A 19,669-nucleotide genomic window follows, 5' to 3' on the forward strand; every position below is an offset into this window, starting at 1 on the left:
GTTGTGGTGGTAAAAGTTTATTAATCATGTCAGCGATTTAAGGACAGACAAAGATCTTAGAATCTAAGAGTCCTCTTATTGCTGAGACTTATCATGAGGAAGGTTGCTAATGAAGGAAATTTCTAAGGAAAACTCTGTGGAACGCGTAACGATGGAAGATTGCAAAATAAAATTCAATGGATCAGGTAAGACAATTTACGCCCTTGATGGACAGAGGAAAACGTCGAAATGATTAATGTATAATATTCGGAGCAAAACAAGCAGACTCTTATGTTACGGTGGTAAAAGTATAATCACGTCAGCGAAAAAACTCAATTTTAAGGTAACAAGATTATATGTATATGATAGCAGAGTTGTAGTTTATTAAAGGATTTGACCCCATGATCGCTTGGTGAACCATATGTGAAATTTATTTTATAAGTGTACATATTTTAAATGTTTTGCGCATCATGGACTACTTTGACCCCTTTTTGACTTAAAAGTGATGATTCATATTGACAAGATACAATATCGTTCGTTTGGTCTCTTATTTGAGAACATCGGAGTTCCCCTCATTTATAGGAATGCTTAAAAGTACATACCACTATTTTTTTGCTAAGAGATTCTTCCAAAATATGGTTCTCGGAATCGATTTGTACAATTAGAAATTGCTTAGATATGTACTTAAGTAGAGTTTATATACATTTTCGATGCCTATGGAAGATTTCCAAATGAAATAAAGAAAAAATAGAATTTTAAAAAAGATCGAAGCAAGTAAAAAAAATAAAAATCAAAATGAAAAATTAAAATAAGAAAATATAGCTATAAATTTGTTACTCATAAAAATTACGATTTCCTCGATTGAAATTGGTTTAAAAAAACTCATATCATCCACTTATTCACTTGCCAAGTTCTTATCAAACAGTTTGTTATCGAACAGTTCAATAAGCCAATCACATTCAAGGTTGTAGTTTAAATCAACAAATCACAACCATTAAACAATCTACGCCTCCTTTGTCAGTCTTTTAGTGAAAATTTTCCCTTTCTTTCATAACCTGGCTATTCTTACTTTCTCGGAAATTGTAATTCTTAAGAAAAATTGGTAATAAGACTTCGTTCGTCCAATTCGATTAACAACTCGTATGATTACATACCAAATTGGACTCCAGTCAGTCCATAGCCTTTACTTATAGAAAGAAGTCATTTGAATATGATAACAGAAACTTACAAAAAAAACAACCACAACAACGTGTACTTAAGAGATGTATCAAACTATGTGCCTAATTGAACTTGATGAAATGGAGTCTGGTTAACGACGTTAATCATTTGGTTTGGGAAATAACTTGACCTCTAACCTTCACACGTACAATTTTCCGCCGTGCAATTTCTTTGGTTTCCGACGACTTTTTCGGACAAGCCATCTTACTCTTTACTGACGAATGCTTCCCAGTGACTTTAGTTCTACTTTTGCTTAGTTCATCGTCTGAAATGTAAAACGTAAACTGAAATCAGATAGATGGAGGGCGCGCCCTTGGGCAAGCACAACCAGTTTGACATGAGGAAGAACGAAAAACAAAGACGAAGAGGTGCGAGATTCATTGGTAGATGGACAGACAGACAGTCAAATTTACAAATAGCAGAGACACCAAAAGAATGTTAAACAGACTTGCAGACTGACGAAATGACAGGCTGACAGACAAACATTATGGAAGATTGAGAGACTGAGGCAGCGAGAGAATAGAAGACTGACTAATTGATCAGACTTACGGGCCAATAACCTTGCAGATTGGCAAAATGGCACAGTTAGAGAGTGAGCGAATAAGAGAGTGGGAGAGTGGGGAGGGAGGGAAAGGGAGAAGGGGGAAGAGAGAGTGAGAGAGTAAAAGGGTGAAGGAGTTACAGAGTGAGAGAGTGAGAGAGTAAGAGAGTGACAGAGTGACAGAGTGACATGGTGACAGAGTGGCAGGGTGAGAGAATAAGAGAGTGACAGAGTGACATGGTGACAGAGTGACAGAGTGACAGATTGACAGAGTGACAGAGTGACAGAATGACAGTGTGACAGACTAACAGAGTGACAGAGTGACAGAGTGACAGAGTGACAGAGTGACAGAGTGACAGAGTGACAGAGTGACAGAGTGACAGAGTGACAGAGTGACAGAGTGACAGAGTGACAGAGTGACAGAGTGACAGAGTGACAGAGTGACAGAGTGACAGAGTGACAGAGTGACAGAGTGACAGAGTGACAGAGTGACAGAGTGACAGAGTGACAGAGTGACAGAGTGACAGAGTGACAGAGTGACAGAGTGACAGAGTGACAGAGTGACAGAGTGACAGAGTGACAGAGTGACAGAGTGACAGAGTGACAGAGTGACAGAGTGACAGAGTGACAGAGTGACAGAGTGACAGAGTGACAGAGTGACAGAGTGACAGAGTGACAGAGTGACAGAGTGACAGAGTGACAGAGTGACAGAGTGACAGAGTGACAGAATGATAGTGTGACAAAGTGACGGAGTGACAGAGTAAAAGAGGGACAGAGTGACAGAGTTACAGAGTGACGGAGTGACAGAATAACAGAGTGGCACAGTGATAAAGTGAAATAATGACAGAGTGACAGAATGACAGAATAACAGTGTGACGGAGTGATCGAATGGTAGATATGCAGACTGAGAGACACAAAGTGGGGCGACTGAAAAACTGTCTGTCGGTATTGCTGAAGTTCTTATTCTTAGTTGACAAAATCTGTAGTTTTATTTTCGTGGAAGAAAACCATTTCTTTGGACAAGGGTATTTAGATTAACTTGAAAAATGTAAATAGGAGGACCTACCTTTGAAATCAAAGTATGTCTTCAAATCAAAAATGCTTTCCTCGAGATCTATAAATAGTTGAAGAATTAATAAACATAGTAAGACTGAAATAAGATCATGTAAAATAAAGGAATATTTCATTAAGTAAGTACAGAACACCATCTAACCAAGAATTCGACCGAGTGATCTCCGCCAACAGCAATATCATAAAATTCGTGTGGCTGCATTGTTCGTAAAATGATAATACTGTTAGAAATCAGCACTTTAAGCACTATCGATTTGGCTTCAGCTGGCTACCACTTATTTTTCTGTTTCGGAGGTAGAAGTCACGGATAATATGCTTACCAGGACCCTTGGAATGCAACTGAATTAACAGAAATCCAATCTTTTTAATTAAACTTAACGTAAGTGTATAAAAGGTACATACCATAAATGCGTTCCTCATTTTCATCCTCGTCAGGTGAAGAATCCTCATCTTCTTTAACCCTTTTAGATCTCTTGTTTGGCGATGATTCCTTTTTTAACCCTTCAAGGACACGGATCCATTTCCTGCAAGTCTCCAGTGCTGCTATTTTCACACGATTGTCTTTGTGGGGACCAGAGACAAGTTCTGGAGGCTTTATCGAGGTACAAGCTTCTTCCTCGTGGCCAGGATTTTCATTGCTCTTTGGATACCAATACCAATGACTCGCGGCCTTTAATTCAGCTTGAAAGTTGTATTCATCAGGTGTGGTTGGGTAATGGTCTTTCATGTACACCAAAACGGCTCTTACGAGTGTGCTAAAATCCATGCGGGACATTCCACCGTTACATGTTTCGGGTTTTATTTCTTTCCAATCCAGTGATTCCAGTTGTTCCTTCAATTGTTTTGTACTTTCACTCTACAGTTTTAGATGGAAATAAAAGAGTCTGGAACATAACCGTAATTTAGTTTTTTCAACGAAGTTGATTTCGGAAATTGGCCACTGTAAAGAGTTACAAAGCTGACGTTTCGAGCGTTAACCCTTTGTCAGAGTGAACAGCTTTTCATTGGAACAGAATGGATCTAGTAAAAAGTACGATAATTGCCCAGTTGAGACGAATAGAAGAGATTTTATGGATTCACATAGAATTATGGCCTCTCTGCACTTTGAGGATTAGAGGATAGGGGTCAGTATAATGAGGAATCATTCCTAATCTATGCTACAATTTATGTTACCACTTTCAAGAAAAAGATAAATGTCATCAGATCCCTTTTAACGTACTTACAAAAAATAGATTATTCGTACCCAAGGGGGTAGTAAACATTATCTAACGATAATTACTAAACCGCAGGTGATTGACCATTTTAGCATCATTTGAGAGCTGAACAAAAATTTGAAATTGAGCTCGCTGCAAATCGAGAATTTTTTGTTTAGCAGAGGAGAGTGCAGGTAAGAATTTCTCGTACGCCGCCCTCTTAGATTATCGTTTTTTTAGGCACTCGGCTGTGGCAAGTGTACTTAAATGAGTTGTTAGAGTACCTTTAGCGGCAATTTGTCGTCAAAATTTTCTATGTCCCTTTTTGCAACCTAATATAAAATTACAAGGCAGGTAAATTCTTCTTATACTTTATATCAAGGAGGTACTGAGGCCTCTATACAACTCACTTCAGCAAGGCATATTCCACTGTACTTGGAGTGGTTTTTCACCTTTAGTTCATCAAAGTCACTTGGCCAAACATCGGCTTTGAAAAGACGAACAGTGGTTTTTTCTCCTTGCTTGAGAGGATAGTACAGATCAGACTTGGTAACCATCCACACACCAAGTGTTTGTTGCCTAACCCCACTCTTTACTGTAATAAAATCCAACGTTATTTCTCATAAGAAGGGTCTCTTTTAGCGGGAGGAGAGATGGCTTTGACAGTTAATTTGTGTGATTTTATATCAATTCTTTTTTGTATTTGATACCATAATTCTCTAATCTTTAATTTCTTGAAGTGGAGAGTTCTAATAAAGAGGGGTTTTTCTGGAAATTTCTAGAAGCTTAGCAATGGTCTAGCAAGAGAATATCAACAGCTGTTGTTCTCTTGTTTTTGGTTATTATGAAAATCTTTGTTTACGATAATTGTTTTCTTGAAGGAAAGCATTGGTGGCTTCAATCATTTACTATGTACATGCAACTTATTGTGTTGATCGCGTACATGTGTACTCGTAAAGTCACTGGGTCTCGTCGTTCCTTGCTCACGCTTTTTCATGTCAACCTTTTTGCAATTTAGTGTATACATTCCCGTCAAAGCAGTTGGAGTTGCTTCAAAACAATTATTGGTGTCTTAATATTCATTCGGTTCAAAATCATCTATCTGAATCCCTGTGGTTTGCTTTTAGCTATCGTTCTGCTTGTATCTATGAAGAAAACACGTCAAAGTATTGATGACGCTTTTTTTTAATTCTTCACGTTTTTGGCACTTCCCAGGCACAGATATATCTTTACGTTCGTATCATCACTGCCCTGATCATTATCATACCTCGTACGCTGTGGTCACCAGAAAACGAAAAGGAAGGCCCATCCTTTGTTCCTGCCCTGAAAACAGTGAGCTTCTCGTTCATTCCGATTGAGGAAGACCTTTCGAGCCAATAAGTACGCAAGCAGATACTTGATTTGGAAAACAATTGACCTCTAAGCCTTAAGGATACGGTACACTTTCAAAGACTAAGATTTTGGAAATTTTTTAACTATAATTTTAATTATGATTGCCAAGAAAACTCTTAAAGCTCGTCGAAGTTTGTATAGCCAATTTTAACATGTTGATATAAAGGACTTCTGGTCTTTGAAACATCTCCTGAAACATCTCCTGAAACATCTCCTGAAACATCTCCTGAAACATCTCCTGAAACATCTCCTGAAACATCTCCTGAAACATCTCCTGAAACATCTCCTGATGTTCAGTTGCACGCGGAGATCTGCGTTTAAAACCAGAATGTTAATGGGGAAAGGCAAAAAGGAGAAGAGTCCTTGGTTGAAGGTAAAAAAAGAAGCCTAGTTGTTAGCACAAGAATTAAAGAACTTTGAAGCGGAGTGGCGAGAGAATCTCACCGGAACGTATATCCGTTCCTACACACGAGACTCGTGTCTAGGCAATCTTCGCTTCTTGCACTCGATCAGAAACCATTAACCGCGGCGTGCTGAGGCCGCTTTAAAGTGGAAAAAAAATGGTTGAAATCAAAATTGCCGTTCAGCAAAATGTCACCAAAGGTCTGTCACGGGTAACTGTAAGATAGTTTCCCGCAAAATATGTTCTTGCTGAGAGAAATTTGGTCCTAGGACTCAATAGATACCAACCTAAAAAATAATTGTGGGGAAACCTTACAGATAAATTGCAAAGCAACCAATAAGAATATAGAAAAAGTCCACTCAAGGCTTTGAACACCAACCCTTCAGGATCAAAACTGTACAGAAGTTTTATTTGTGCGGTCATATTGGATATGCAATTCATTCGCCCAAAGAAAAATCGTCCATTTCTAATTGTCGCGCCCCACTCGGTTCACGTTTAGATAAGCTGAAACTAAATAATTATTTTTGCAGAAGACACCCGCAAAGGTCAATCGTATTTAGTTTTACAGCTAACAATACTTAATTTCAAAACGTAAAAAGATTCATGGCTGGAAAATGAACACTGAAATTCTTGATTCTAAGTGAGGTCTTGCCACTTTCGGACCATTCTTCGGACCGGTGAATTTTTTTTATTATTTCTGAAGTTGATTTTTCCTTATAGACCGTTAAGTATTGTTCAACTGAAGATTTTGTTCTAAATCGTACATAGCTTTCTGAATTTTTTTTACCTAAACACCACGCATATTCAATCAATTCACGCATATTGAATCAATATAACAAATACAAAAAGTGCCATATAGCAACGTAGAAAATACAAAAAGTGCCATATAGCAATGTAGCAAATACAAATACTGCCACATAGCAATATAGCAAATAAAAATACTCAGTGCCATGTAGCAAATTTAGCTCTTCCTATGATAAATCTCTAGTCTTGAAATATTTCTCTGTCAATTCAGGTCGAATTTGGGTGACTATATATTTCTGCTACACATTTAATCATAGCCTCGCAAATCCAACTTATCAGTCTTAAAGCGAAGACAGGCATTCGCGGTTTTTTTGATGGATCACAGCTGTCAGGGAAAATAATATTGCTACGTGGGAACAATACAAACAGGCGCGGAATGAAGCAAATAGTAATGCCATCAAATCAGCCAAACTTTTTTCATAACTTAGAAAATTAAACAAAAACTTGCCAGTCTGGCTTCCGATCACTCCGATCAATTATTTGTTTTTATCCGTTGTTGTCGGTTGTTGGTAGATATATTTTTTAATAGTTTAGATAAAACTGGAGGTTTAGATTGCTGAGCTGTCAATTTCTAACCTTAAAAGTATAAGGAGGGTTATTTTCAGGAATATTTCTCTGTCAATTCAGGTCTAGTTTGGGTAATTATACATTTCTGCTACACATTTTATCATAACCTCGCAAATCCAACTTATCAGTCTTAAAGCGAAGACAGGCATTCGCGGTTTTTTTGATGGATCACAGCTGTCAGGGAAAATAATATTGCTACGTGGGAACAACACAAACAGGCGCGGAATGAAGCAAATAGTAATGCCATCAAATCAGCCAAACTTTTTTCATAACTTAGAAAATTAAACAAAAACTTGCCAGTCTGGCTTCCGATCACTCCGATCAATTATTTGTTTTTATCCGTTGTTGTCGGTTGTTGGTAGATATATTTTTTAATAGTTTAGATAAAACTGGAGGTTCAGATTGCTGAGCTGTCAATCTCTAACCTTAAAAGTATAAGGAGGGCTATTTTCAGGAAATTTCTGTATGAGATCAATTTTTACAAGATAAAGTAATTTTCCTTCGTAATCAAACACCTTTTTGCAACATAATGGCAATATGCCAATATTTAGCCGCAAATTGTAGTTTACGTAAAAAGATCTGTCTCCATTTCAAATTCACGACCACAATAAGGAAAAGGTGACCGAAATTCCACCTGTAAGATAAGACCGCCAAAGGAATAAGAAGTGAACAACTGGCTTATCATAATTTTTGCTGAATAGTTTATGGTAATATATTATTTTCAGTCATTTTCAACGTTCAAATAAGTAAGAAACCACCTATAAGAATGGAATTAGTTCATTTCAGGAGTGTACAGGGGACTATATCCAATCTCACGGCATTTTTCTCGTCAAGCTGACTCAGTAGCTCGCACACTGTACTGACGGTTGAGGCTTTTAAAGAAAAAGCTGTATTAGTGGGTTGCAGATAGCTTCCAGAGTCGATTTACCTAGATTTGGTCCGACAGATGTGAAAAAAAAAATTGAAAACCTCCATGATATCCGTTGCAAAATTTAAAGTTTCCTTATCAGTTTTGATTTGGTCGACATTACGATTTCTGCAACATTTGCGCGAGCTTAGTTCGTTGATTAGCTTACAGGTTTTATGAGAATTTATATTTATTTAATTTATATATTCCCCAATACGATTTTATAGGTTGGTATCTTTGGAGTCTTAAGCACAAACTTCTCCCCGCAAGAATATATTTTGCCGATAAGCTTAGCCTAAATGTAGCGAAAACTGAGTTTATGGTAATTGGCTCTCGCCAGAAAATTCTTGCCGAGAGCTATGATGATATAAGCAAAAAATTACAAGACCAAGTTATCAGCAGAGTTGATCACGTTCAATCATTAGGTAACGACGATCGGCTGACCTGGTCTAACAATGGTTGACAAAATTTGTTGAAAGGTATCTCCCGCGATAGGTGTCTTTAGACGTATCAGGCCTCTTATTTCCAAATCTACTACCATACTAGTATAAACGAAACCTCACTTTAACTACTGCAGCCTTGTTTGGGACGGCTTAAGTAATAATTTGAGCGACAAATTACCAAAATCACAGAACCGAGCAGCTAGAGCAATTTTAAAGGCCGATTACGATACAAGCTCAAACGTGCTTCTCGATCCCTGATGATGCCGTAGATCGGCGGAAGCTCGGAAAACTTAACTATCGTAGCATACCTGGCCTCACATGATGTATCCGTCTGACTTTAAAACGCACTGTTAGTTACAGCGTGCCTTTTTGTGGAACTTATCACCTGAGAATATCCGAGAAATCAGATTAGTAGAAAAGCGAATGTATTTGAATCAATGGATTTGATGGTTGTCTTTTATTCTTTCACTTCTAGTGAATTGTCATGACAATGACAATTATTTTCATTTTCATTTAAATTTTGCAATTTGTCTTTTAATCTAAATGTCAAGTTTCTGGGGGTAAACAGTGTCAGCTAGGATGCACGTACTCATTACCGAGATTGCAGCTGCATGATCAGTAAATACATATCTTCATCTACAAATTCCCAACATGGCTAAGAATGAAGGGACTCTCGTAAACCTTGAGGAAGAAAAGCAGTTCCTGTTTAATTACAGGAAAATGATAAGGAGATTTAAATTCATTAGGAGGGGTAGTAAACGACAGGCCATTGTTAGGAAACATGTCAAACAGAAAATCAAACCGTTCGATCCAAATCTCTACGAAAGGCTCATGAAAGGGGAGATAGGGGAAGAGAAGATACCGTACGATTATTGGTACTCTTCGGACGACAGAGGCAATATTTTGCCATGTTCACCAGGTACATGTATTACTATTTCATATTTTGCCAGTCTGAAGGGAGTTTACTTCTGTAGACATCCTGGAGATCACCGTAGGGATTATTGATGGTTGGCAGTAAGGTCTTTTTCCAAAAAAAAATACCCCACGTACCGGAAAAATGATTAAACTAAATGCTTGCAGAACCGAGCAGCTAGAGCAATTTTAAAGGCCGATTACGATAGTAGTTCAAACCTGCTTCTCAATCCGTGATGATGCCGTAGATCGGCAGGAGCTCGGAAAACTTAATTGTCATAGACTTTAAAACGCAGTGTTAGTTACAGCGGTGCCTTTTTGTGGAACCTATCACCTGGGAATATCAGAGAAATCAGATCAATAGAAAAGCAATTTATTTGAATCCTTAGATTTTTACCCCCAGAGACCTTATATTTAGATTAAAAGACAAATTGCAACATAGCCTATGAAAATAATTGTCATTGTTATGACAATTCAATCAGAAGTGGGGATTATTGGTTGTTAGTAAGGTCTTTTCCTAAAAAATACCCCACAGATCGGAAAAATGATTCATTTTGGATTTTTTTACTTTAAAACGCAGTGTTAGTTACAGCAGTGCCTTTTTGTGGAACTTATCACCTGAGAATATCAGAGAAATCAGATTAATAGAAAGCGAATGTATTTAAATTATTGGATTTGATGGTTGTCTTTCATTCTTTCACTTCTAATTGAATTGTCATGACAATGACAATTATTTTCATTTTCATTCAAATTTTGCAATTTGTCTTTTTATCTAAATGTTGAGTTTCTGGGAGTAAACAGTCATCATTTTGTTAGTCTGAAGGTGGTTTACTTCTGTAGACATCCTAGAGATCACCGTAGGAACTATCGATGGTTGGCAGTAAGGTCTTTTTCCTAAAAAATACCCCATGTATCGGAAAAATGATTAAACTAACTGCTCGCTAAAAAAGTGAGTTCCTCACATTTAGTGAAATTTTGTACATTTAAGACTTTTTTTGATATTAATGCTCTCTTAATTGTTTACCCAAAGGCAATGCAAGTCACTTCCACAACCTCGTGTGCGCGCGCTCAATTTGTCTTGTAATGTTTGTGTATTTTTGTTGGTTCTAAATAGCTGAAGTAGATGGATAATCAGCTAAATCTTCTATAAAACCAATTTTTAAAGCAAGACATTTCTACATTGGAATATTACTTCTCTCAACTTGTTGAATCGAAATGATAGATTTAAAAGAGGACGTTAAAATAATATGTGATGCCCTATAATTAACCAAGCGCACTTTTAATCGGCAACAAAACAACTACAATAATCCTTTAGTTTGCAAAATGAGTGTAGTTATTCGTTCTGATCTATTACTATTTCATCCCTCGATAGGTTTAAGTACTTTTACTGATATAAGGAAGATGCCAAACACTCTAAAAGAGAAACCTGAAGAGTTGTGGCAGCTGGACGAACACAGTCCTTTTCCGGACGAAGTAGAAATCGTTGTGTTTGAGGATCGTCCTTTCAAAGGATACATCAGGCCAAGGAGAGACCTCGATACCCCGTTTACAAAGGACAATATTATTGAGGTAAATCCCATGTTTTTGACCGCTTATTTTAGAAAATCCGTTTCAAAGGGAACTTGTATAGGTATGTATAAAACTACAATTTATTCCAAAAAAAGATTTTACATACAGTTCAGAGCAGTTTTATTTTTGAGAATTTAAGGTGACTCATTACGGACAAATTTGTTCAGAACTTAGCAGGAAATGTATGCTGTTGCCATGGTATTCTAATGTGTCCTAAAAATTATGAAAAATATCAAAGTTATCAAAATACTTCGTCTAGTTAGTGATTTTCACGCCAGAAATTCCATAAACTCAGATAAGTTTATGACATTTAGTCCTCTTTCCTCAGTATTATGTTTTGCACTAGCTAAGATACGATAACACACACATGCTGGTGGTCACGTCCAAAGTAAAGCATACCAACTCATCTGGTGATACTGAACTACAGATCAGTAGACCGCGGAACCTCCGGAACTAGCGGAACATGCGGAATCATTAATTGTCAATTTAAAAAAGTAAATAAACAAATCAATGAAATTAATTTTCTTTATACCCGAAAATGAAATTTTGGAAATTGGTAAGGCGCTCTTAGTCTCCATTTTATTTCATTAAATATACATATATATATAAATGTGGAGTAGAGTCTACCTTGGCATAAAGTGCTTAATGCTGTAGTAGCAGAGCTGGGTATATATAAGTGAGTATATAAATAATTATTTTTGCAGAAGACACCCGCAAAGGTCAATCGTATTTAGTTTTACAGCTAACAATACTTAATTTCAAAACGTAAAACGATTCATGGCTGGAAAATGAACACTGAAATTCTTGATTCTAAGTGAGGTCTTGCCACTTTCGGACCATTCTTCGGACCGGTGAATTTTTTTTATTATTTCTGAAGTTGATTTTTCCTTATAGACCGTTAAGTATTGTTCAACTGAAGATTTTGTTCTAAATCGTACATAGCTTTCTGAATTTTTTTTACCTAAACACCACGCATATTCAATCAATTCACGCATATTGAATCAATATAACAAATACAAAAAGTGCCATATAGCAACGTAGAAAATACAAAAAGTGCCATATAGCAATGTAGCAAATACAAATACTGCCACATAGCAATATAGCAAATACAAATACTCAGTGCCATGTAGCAAATTTAGCTCTTCCTATGATAAATCTCTAGTCTTGAAATATTTCTCTGTCAATTCAGGTCGAATTTGGGTGACTATATATTTCTGCTACACATTTAATCATAGCCTCGCAAATCCAACTTATCAGTCTTAAAGCGAAGACAGGCATTCGCGGTTTTTTTGATGGATCACAGCTGTCAGGGAAAATAATATTGCTACGTGGGAACAATACAAACAGGCGCGGAATGAAGCAAATAGTAATGCCATCAAATCAGCCAAACTTTTTTCATAACTTAGAAAATTAAACAAAAACTTGCCAGTCTGGCTTCCGATCACTCCGATCAATTATTTGTTTTTATCCGTTGTTGTCGGTTGTTGGTAGATATATTTTTTAATAGTTTAGATAAAACTGGAGGTTTAGATTGCTGAGCTGTCAATTTCTAACCTTAAAAGTATAAGGAGGGTTATTTTCAGGAATATTTCTCTGTCAATTCAGGTCTAGTTTGGGTAATTATACATTTCTGCTACACATTTTATCATAACCTCGCAAATCCAACTTATCAGTCTTAAAGCGAAGACAGGCATTCGCGGTTTTTTTGATGGATCACAGCTGTCAGGGAAAATAATATTGCTACGTGGGAACAACACAAACAGGCGCGGAATGAAGCAAATAGTAATGCCATCAAATCAGCCAAACTTTTTTCATAACTTAGAAAATTAAACAAAAACTTGCCAGTCTGGCTTCCGATCACTCCGATCAATTATTTGTTTTTATCCGTTGTTGTCGGTTGTTGGTAGATATATTTTTTAATAGTTTAGATAAAACTGGAGGTTCAGATTGCTGAGCTGTCAATCTCTAACCTTAAAAGTATAAGGAGGGCTATTTTCAGGAAATTTCTGTATGAGATCAATTTTTACAAGATAAAGTAATTTTCCTTCGTAATCAAACACCTTTTTGCAACATAATGGCAATATGCTAATATTTAGCCGCAAATTGTAGTTTACGTAAAAAGATCTGTCTCCATTTCAAATTCACGACCACAATAAGGAAAAGGTGACCGAAATTCCACCTGTAAGATAAGACCGCCAAAGGAATAAGAAGTGAACAACTGGCTTATCATAATTTTTGCTGAATAGTTTATGGTAATATATTATTTTCAGTCATTTTCAACGTTCAAATAAGTAAGAAACCACCTATAAGAATGGAATTAGTTCATTTCAGGAGTGTACAGGGGACTATATCCAATCTCACGGCATTTTTCTCGTCAAGCTGACTCAGTAGCTCGCACACTGTACTGACGGTTGAGGCTTTTAAAGAAAAAGCTGTATTAGTGGGTTGCAGATAGCTTCCAGAGTCGATTTACCTAGATTTGGTCCGACAGATGTGAAAAAAAAAAATTGAAAACCTCCATGATATCCGTTGCAAAATTTAAAGTTTCCTTATCAGTTTTGATTTGGTCGACATTACGATTTCTGCAACATTTGCGCGAGCTTAGTTCGTTGATTAGCTTATAGGTTTTATGAGAATTTATATTTATTTAATTTATATATTCCCCAATACGATTTTATTGGTTGGTATCTTTGGAGTCTTAAGCACAAACTTCTCCCCGCAAGAATATATTTTGCCGATAAGCTTAGCCTAAATGTAGCGAAAACTGAGTTTATGGTAATTGGCTCTCGCCAGAAAATTCTTGCCGAGAGCTATGATGATATAAGCAAAAAATTACAAGACCAAGTTATCAGCAGAGTTGATCACGTTCAATCATTAGGTAACGACGATCGGCTGACCTGGTCTAACAATGGTTGACTAAATTTGTTGAAAGGTATCTCCCGCGATAGGTGTCTTTAGACGTATCAGGCCTCTTATTTCAAAATCTACTACCATACTAGTATAAACGAAACCTCACTTTAACTACTGCAGCCTTGTTTGGGACGGCTTAAGTAATAATTTGAGCGACAAATTACCAAAATCACAGAACCGAGCAGCTAGAGCAATTTTAAAGGCCGATTACGATACTAGCTCAAACCTGCTTCTCGATCCCTGATGATGCCGTAGATTGGCGGAAGCTCGGAAAACTTAACTATCGTAGCATACCTAGCCTCACATGATTTATTCGTCTGACTTTAAAACGCAGTGTAAGTTACAGCAGCGGCTTTTTGTGGAATTCATCACCTGAGAATATCAGAGAAATCAAATCAATAGAAAAGTGAATGTATTTGAGTCATTGGATTTGGTTGTCTTTTATTCTCTCACTTCTAATTGAATTGTCTTGACAATGACAATTATTTTCATAGGCTATGTTTCAATTTGTCTTTCAATCTAAATACTACGTTTCTGGGGATAAACAGTGTCAGCTAGCATGCTCGTCATTACCCAGATTGCAGCTGCATGATCGGTAAATACATATCTTCATCTACAAATTTCCAACATGGCTAGAAATGAAGGGACGCTCGTTAACCTTGAAGAAGAAAAGCAGTTCCTGTTTAATTACAGGAAAAAGATAAGGAGATTGAAATTCGTCAGGTGGGGTTGTAATCGACAGGCTATTGTTAGGAAGCGCATCAGACAGAAAATCAAGCCGTTCGATCCAAATCTCTACGAAATGCTTATGGAAGGGAAGATAAGCGAATGGGACATACAATGCGATTTTTGGTACTCTCCGGAGGGCAGAGGCAATATTTTACCACATTTACCAGGTACTACTATTTCATATTTTGCCAGTCTGAAGGGAGTTTACTTCTGTAGACATCCTAAAGATCAGTGTGGGGATTTTCGATGATTAGTAATAAGGTCTTTTTCCTAAAAATACCCCACGTATCGGAAAAATTATTTAACTCACATTTAACTCACGTTCCTCACATTTAGTCCTCACATTTAGTGAAATTTCGTACATTTAAGACTTGTTTTGGTGTTAACGCTCTCTTAATTGTTTACTCATAGGTGATGCAAGTCTTGTTCACCGGCTTTGCTGGCTATTTTTTTCTCTCGATAGGTTTAAGTACTTTTACCGATTTTAGGAGGATGCCAGAAAATCTCAAAAGGAATCCTGAAGAGTTGTGGCAGCTGGACGAGCACAGTCCTTTTCCAGACGAAGTAGAAATAGTTGTGCCTGATGATCGTCCTTTCAAAGGATACATTAAGCCAAAGAGAGACCTCGATACCCCTTTTACAAAGGACAATATTATTGAGGTAAATCCCATGTTTTTAATTGCTTATTTTAAAAAATCCGTTCCAAAGGGAACTATGAATAGGTATGTATAACGCTGCAATTTTTTCCAAAAAAGATTTTACATACAGTTTAGAACAGTTTTTTTTTTTTAAGAATTTAAGGTGACGCATTAAGTATAGATTTATTCAGAACTTAGCAGGAAATGAATACTGTCGCCATGGTAATCTAATATGTCCTAAAAACTATGAAAAATATCAAAGTTATCAAGATACTTCGTCTACTCAGATAAGTTTATGACGTTTAAGCTCTCTCCTATTATGCTTTGCACTAGCTAAGATACGATAACACACACATGCTTGTGGTCCCGTCCAAAGTAAAGCATAACAACTCATCTGGTGATACTAAACTACAGATCAATAGACCGCGGAACCTCCGGAACCAGCGGAACATGCGAAAACATTAATTTTCAGTTTTAAAAAGTAAATAAACAAATCAAGGAAATTAATCTTCTTTATACCCGAAATGAAATTTTGGACATTGTTAAGGTGCTTTTAATTTCTATTTTATTTCATTAAATATATGATTTATATGATATGATTGATGGTTCCGCCTATCTTCAGTTTAGTAACACCCCGACTCATCTCCAATCCGATACTTTTCCAATTTTATTTCTTCCAGATGCTGAGCTGCCTTCCCTGGAAGAAATTCGCTGAATAACTAACTGGGCTAGCCCCAAACCGAAAGTAGCCGCACAAGAGAAGTAGAGTTAGATCTCCGATTTTGTGTAGTTATCAAGACAGACATAAACAATTTTCTTCTTTCTGGAGAGAGAAATATCACTTAGATGTACAACAGTAAAAAGGACATGTGAATGTTGATCCACGTAAATTAAAAGAAGGGCTATAGCTAGTGTTACGAATGGTAGTATTGTCGACCACACTTCATTTTGACCTGAGGCTGAGGAAGCTTACGTTTATTCTAGATTTCACAATTGTAAGAAAAAGTGAATCAGTGCAAATATCGCCAGGTCAAGGAAACAATGCTTTTCTTCCCTTCCACTTCTGGGCAAAACCGAGCAAAGATACGATAACCTTTACATTATAGAGGATAGACATCTTTGTCTCTGCCTTCATGATCAGTTTTTTATTGGTGCAAATATTTCTTTCATGTATCTGTAAATGCTTTGGATATACTCAATAAACGCTTGTTTCGCGCTCATTTATTTTATTCGCTTATGATGTATATAAAACAAAAGGTCAAGTCAAAATAAATCACAAAACGCTAACTGATTCGATGTACTTAGAAACGTAAGAGGATATTGAAAAGCGAAATAATATGACATGAATTTAAACATCAACATTTGCGGCTCTAGTCCTCAAAAAAAACATCGGTGAGTATCATTTGGTAAACGAATTAAAAAATATACCGCAAAAAAAAAAACAACAAACAAACAAATAAGCAAAGAAACAGAATATCTCAAAAGACGAAAAAAAAAACAAAAAAACAACATAAACCGAATCAAACAAACAAACCCAAGAGCTGCCCGGTAATATTTTGTGGGCCGATGATATTAGGACGGACAAGGAAGATCTTAGAATTTAAAAGTCCTCTTATTGCTGAGACTTGACATCAGAAAGTTTGCTAATGAAGTAAAATTTGAAGGGAAAACTCTGTGGAACATGAAACGATGGAAGATTGTAAAAGTAAAATTCAATGGATCAGCTAAGGGAATTTACGCCATTTGTGGACAGAGGAAAATGTCAAGATGATTAATGTATAAGATTCGGAGCAAAACAAGCAGACTCTTTCATGTTACCGTAGTAAAAGTTCAATTTTAAGGTAACAAGATTAAATGTACATAATAGCAGAATTGTAGTTTATTGAAGGATTTGACGCCGTCATCGCTAAGTGAACCATATGTGAGACTTATTTTATAAGTGTATATATATTAAATGTTTTGCGCATCATGGATGTTTGTGTTTACTAGATCTTGTAACTACGAAGCATGCATAGAACGACAACGGTAATCAAGGGACCTAAGACTACTTTGACTTCGTTCTGGCTTAAAAGTGATAATTCATAGTGACAAGATACAATATCGTTCGTTTGGTCTCTTATTACCTCTATTATTTCTTCCAAAATGTGGTGCTCAGAATCGATTTGTACAATTAGAAAATTCTCAAATATGTACTTAAGTAGAATTTATATACTTTTCAATGCCTATGGTAGATTTCCACTTGGAAGTAAAGCTTGCAACTTTTCTTTTTATGTCAAACTGTAAGTGTCTGATATGTGACCCTCCACTTTCCCAGGCATCGTGTCGGAAGTGGTTCTCCTTTCCACTTTGCCCCCCCCCCCTCCCCATCTCTTTCTCTTTTTCTCTCTTTCTATCGTCCCCTCTTTTCCCTTCTCTCCACAGGGGAAAAATAAGAGTGAACACGGGACAGGACACACCCGTTAGTGTAAGCATCCTAACGGAGTGTAAAATGGGGGGGGGGGGGGGAGGAGGAGGGAGGGAGGAAGGCTATAGAAAATGTACTGTCGATAAGGGGGTATCATTGGAATACTATGAAAACTTTGGAGGAATAAGTTGAATTTCATTGTGACACATCCAAACTCCTCCAAATTAAAGTTAGGAGCTGGTTACGGTTGAAATTAAAAAGAACCGTTTCTCTTAAAAGTAACATTTATAAATCGTTACCAGAAATAATTCTAGTACTACTATCAGTACAAACAATAATGAATCTCATTTAAAATACGCTTTTTACAAAGCTGTTTTTGTTGTTTTTTTTAAACAAGTATTTCAAATTCAAGATCAACAGTAATGGCATCACTCGAAATACGTTTAAATTCCCGAATTTAATTAAAAAAAAATTGAACATTGCTCTACTTACGTTACAAAAAATATCTTTCAAAAAGTGCTGCTCAGATCTCGACGCTACACGAATTTTGGGTAAAAATGCTCTAAGGACCACTCTCCAACCCCAGAGAAACGATGTATTTCCTTAAAAATTATCACTCAACCACTTCTTTGACTTTCATACTAAAAAAAAAAATCAATAAAAAATGAGAAAATATAGCTATAAATTTGTTAATCATGATAATAAACATTTACAAATCGTTAATTCTACTACTATCAGTACACACAATGATAAATATAATTAAAGTATTTTTTAAACAGGTATTTTAAATATAAGATCAACAGTAATGACATCACTTAAAATACAACCAACTTCCCAAATTAATTTCAACAAAATTGATAATTACTCTACTTACATTACAGAAAAATACCTTCCAAAAAATACTGCTCAGATCTCGACGCTACACGAATTTTAAATGAAAAATGCTTAAAGAACTACTCTCCAACCACAGAGAAACGATACGTTTGCGTAAAAATTATCCCTCAAGCACTTCTTTGACTTTTATACTAAAAAAAAAATTACTTTCAAAATTAGAAAATATAGCTATACATATGTTAATCACAAAAATTACAATTTCCTCGATTGTGATTGGTTTAAAAGACTCCTATTGTCCACTTATTCACTTGCTAAGTTCTTATCGGACAGTTTAATAAGCCAATCACATTCAAAGTTGTAGTTTAAATCAACCAATCACAACCATTGACAATTTACGCCTCCTTTGTCGGTCTTTTCGCGAAAATTTTCCCTTTCTTTCATAACCGGGCTATTCTTATTTTCTCGGAAATTGTAATTTTTAGATTAATTGGTAATAAGACTTTGTTTCGTCCAATTCGATCTGTAATCATACGAGTATGGTTACAGACCAAATTGGACTCCACTCAGTCCTATTGCCATTATTTATAAAAAGAAGTCATTTGATTATGATAACAGAAACTTGCAAAAGAAAAAAAAACAAAATCCACGACATTTTGCAAAAACTGATGTAAAAGCCATTGCACATGTACTTAAGAGATGTATCAAACTATGTGCCTAATTGAACTTGATGAAATGGAGTCTGGTTAATGACGTTAATCACTTGGTTTGGGAAATAACTTGACCCCTAACCTTCACACGTACAATTTTCCGCCGTGCAATTTCTTTGGTTTCCGACGACCTTTTCGGACAAGCCATACAATTGTTTACTGACGAATGTTCCCCAGTGGCTTTAGTCCCACTTTTGCTTAGTTCATCGTCTAAAATGTAAAAAGTAAACTGTAATTAGATAAAGGGAGGGCGCGCAGAGGTGGGCACGCACTTGGGGAAGCACAACTAGTTTGACATGAGGACGAGATACATAGGTAGATGGACAGACAGGCAGTCAAATTTACAAAATGGCGGAGAAACTGAAAGAATGTCAAACAGAATGGCAGACTGCGGAATGACAGGCTGACAGACAACCGTTATGGAAGATTGAGAGACTGAGGCGGCGAG

General features: G+C 36.4%; 4 protein-coding genes across 10 annotated transcripts in view; 2 read left to right on the forward strand and 2 right to left on the reverse strand.

Moving 5' to 3' along the window:
• On the reverse strand, positions 1–9,770 carry LOC136282107 (uncharacterized). Of its 2 annotated transcripts, XM_066169338.1 has the most exons (7): positions 9,650–9,770; positions 8,827–8,903; positions 5,270–5,705; positions 4,413–4,597; positions 3,212–3,665; positions 2,805–2,852; positions 1–1,462 (listed from the first exon to the last, which is right to left on the reverse strand). In XM_066169338.1, exons 3-7 carry the CDS (start codon positions 5,349–5,351, stop codon positions 1,302–1,304), a joined length of 930 nt encoding a protein of 309 aa, XP_066025435.1. In that variant the 5' UTR covers positions 5,352–5,705; positions 8,827–8,903; positions 9,650–9,770; the 3' UTR covers positions 1–1,301. The 2 variants fall into 2 exon arrangements, with proteins under 2 accessions (XP_066025435.1, XP_066025434.1); XM_066169337.1 differs by lacking the exon at positions 9,650–9,770 and having other exon boundaries at positions 8,827–8,952.
• LOC131770124 (uncharacterized) overlaps positions 1–19,669 on the forward strand; it is a 44,577-nt gene that overhangs the window by 13,439 nt on the left and 11,469 nt on the right. The gene's annotated exons all lie outside the window — the stretch shown is intronic.
• LOC136282108 (uncharacterized) overlaps positions 9,143–19,669 on the forward strand; it is a 19,428-nt gene continuing 8,901 nt past the window's right edge. For 2 of the 5 annotated variants that reach the window (XM_066169346.1, XM_066169348.1), the window contains exons 1-2: positions 9,143–9,437; positions 10,803–10,999. In XM_066169346.1, coding sequence (XP_066025443.1) covers positions 9,170–9,437; positions 10,803–10,999 — 465 coding nt within the window. In that variant the 5' untranslated portion in view covers positions 9,143–9,169. Of the gene's footprint in view, positions 9,438–10,802; positions 11,000–11,133; positions 14,806–15,101; positions 15,299–15,956; positions 17,634–19,669 lie in introns of those variants that run through there. The other 3 variants (XM_066169347.1, XM_066169344.1, XM_066169345.1) reach the window with 3 other exon arrangements.
• The window catches only part of LOC131770118 (uncharacterized), a 5,984-nt gene continuing 4,456 nt past the window's right edge, over positions 18,142–19,669 (reverse strand). For both annotated transcript variants that reach the window (XM_066169340.1, XM_066169339.1), the window contains one exon: positions 18,142–19,431. In XM_066169340.1, the coding sequence (XP_066025437.1) occupies positions 19,271–19,431 (161 nt within the window). In that variant the 3' untranslated portion in view covers positions 18,142–19,270. The remainder of the gene's footprint in view (positions 19,432–19,669) is intronic.

The sequence above is a fragment of the Pocillopora verrucosa genome, chromosome 7, assembly GCF_036669915.1.
Source record: "Pocillopora verrucosa isolate sample1 chromosome 7, ASM3666991v2, whole genome shotgun sequence".
Taxonomy (NCBI): Eukaryota; Metazoa; Cnidaria; class Anthozoa; order Scleractinia; family Pocilloporidae; genus Pocillopora; species Pocillopora verrucosa.

Coding starts and splice junctions, on each gene's coding strand:
- LOC136282107 (XM_066169338.1), bottom strand. CDS start 5,351: ATGAACGAGAAGCTCACTGTTTTCAGGGCAGGAACAAAGGATGGGCCT. Junction 4,598..5,269: donor TGGTGACCACAGCGTACGAG/GTATGATAATGA, acceptor ATTTTATTACAG/TAAAGAGTGGGGTTAGGCAA. Junction 3,666..4,412: donor GTGGAATATGCCTTGCTGAA/GTGAGTTGTATA, acceptor CTAAAACTGTAG/AGTGAAAGTACAAAACAATT.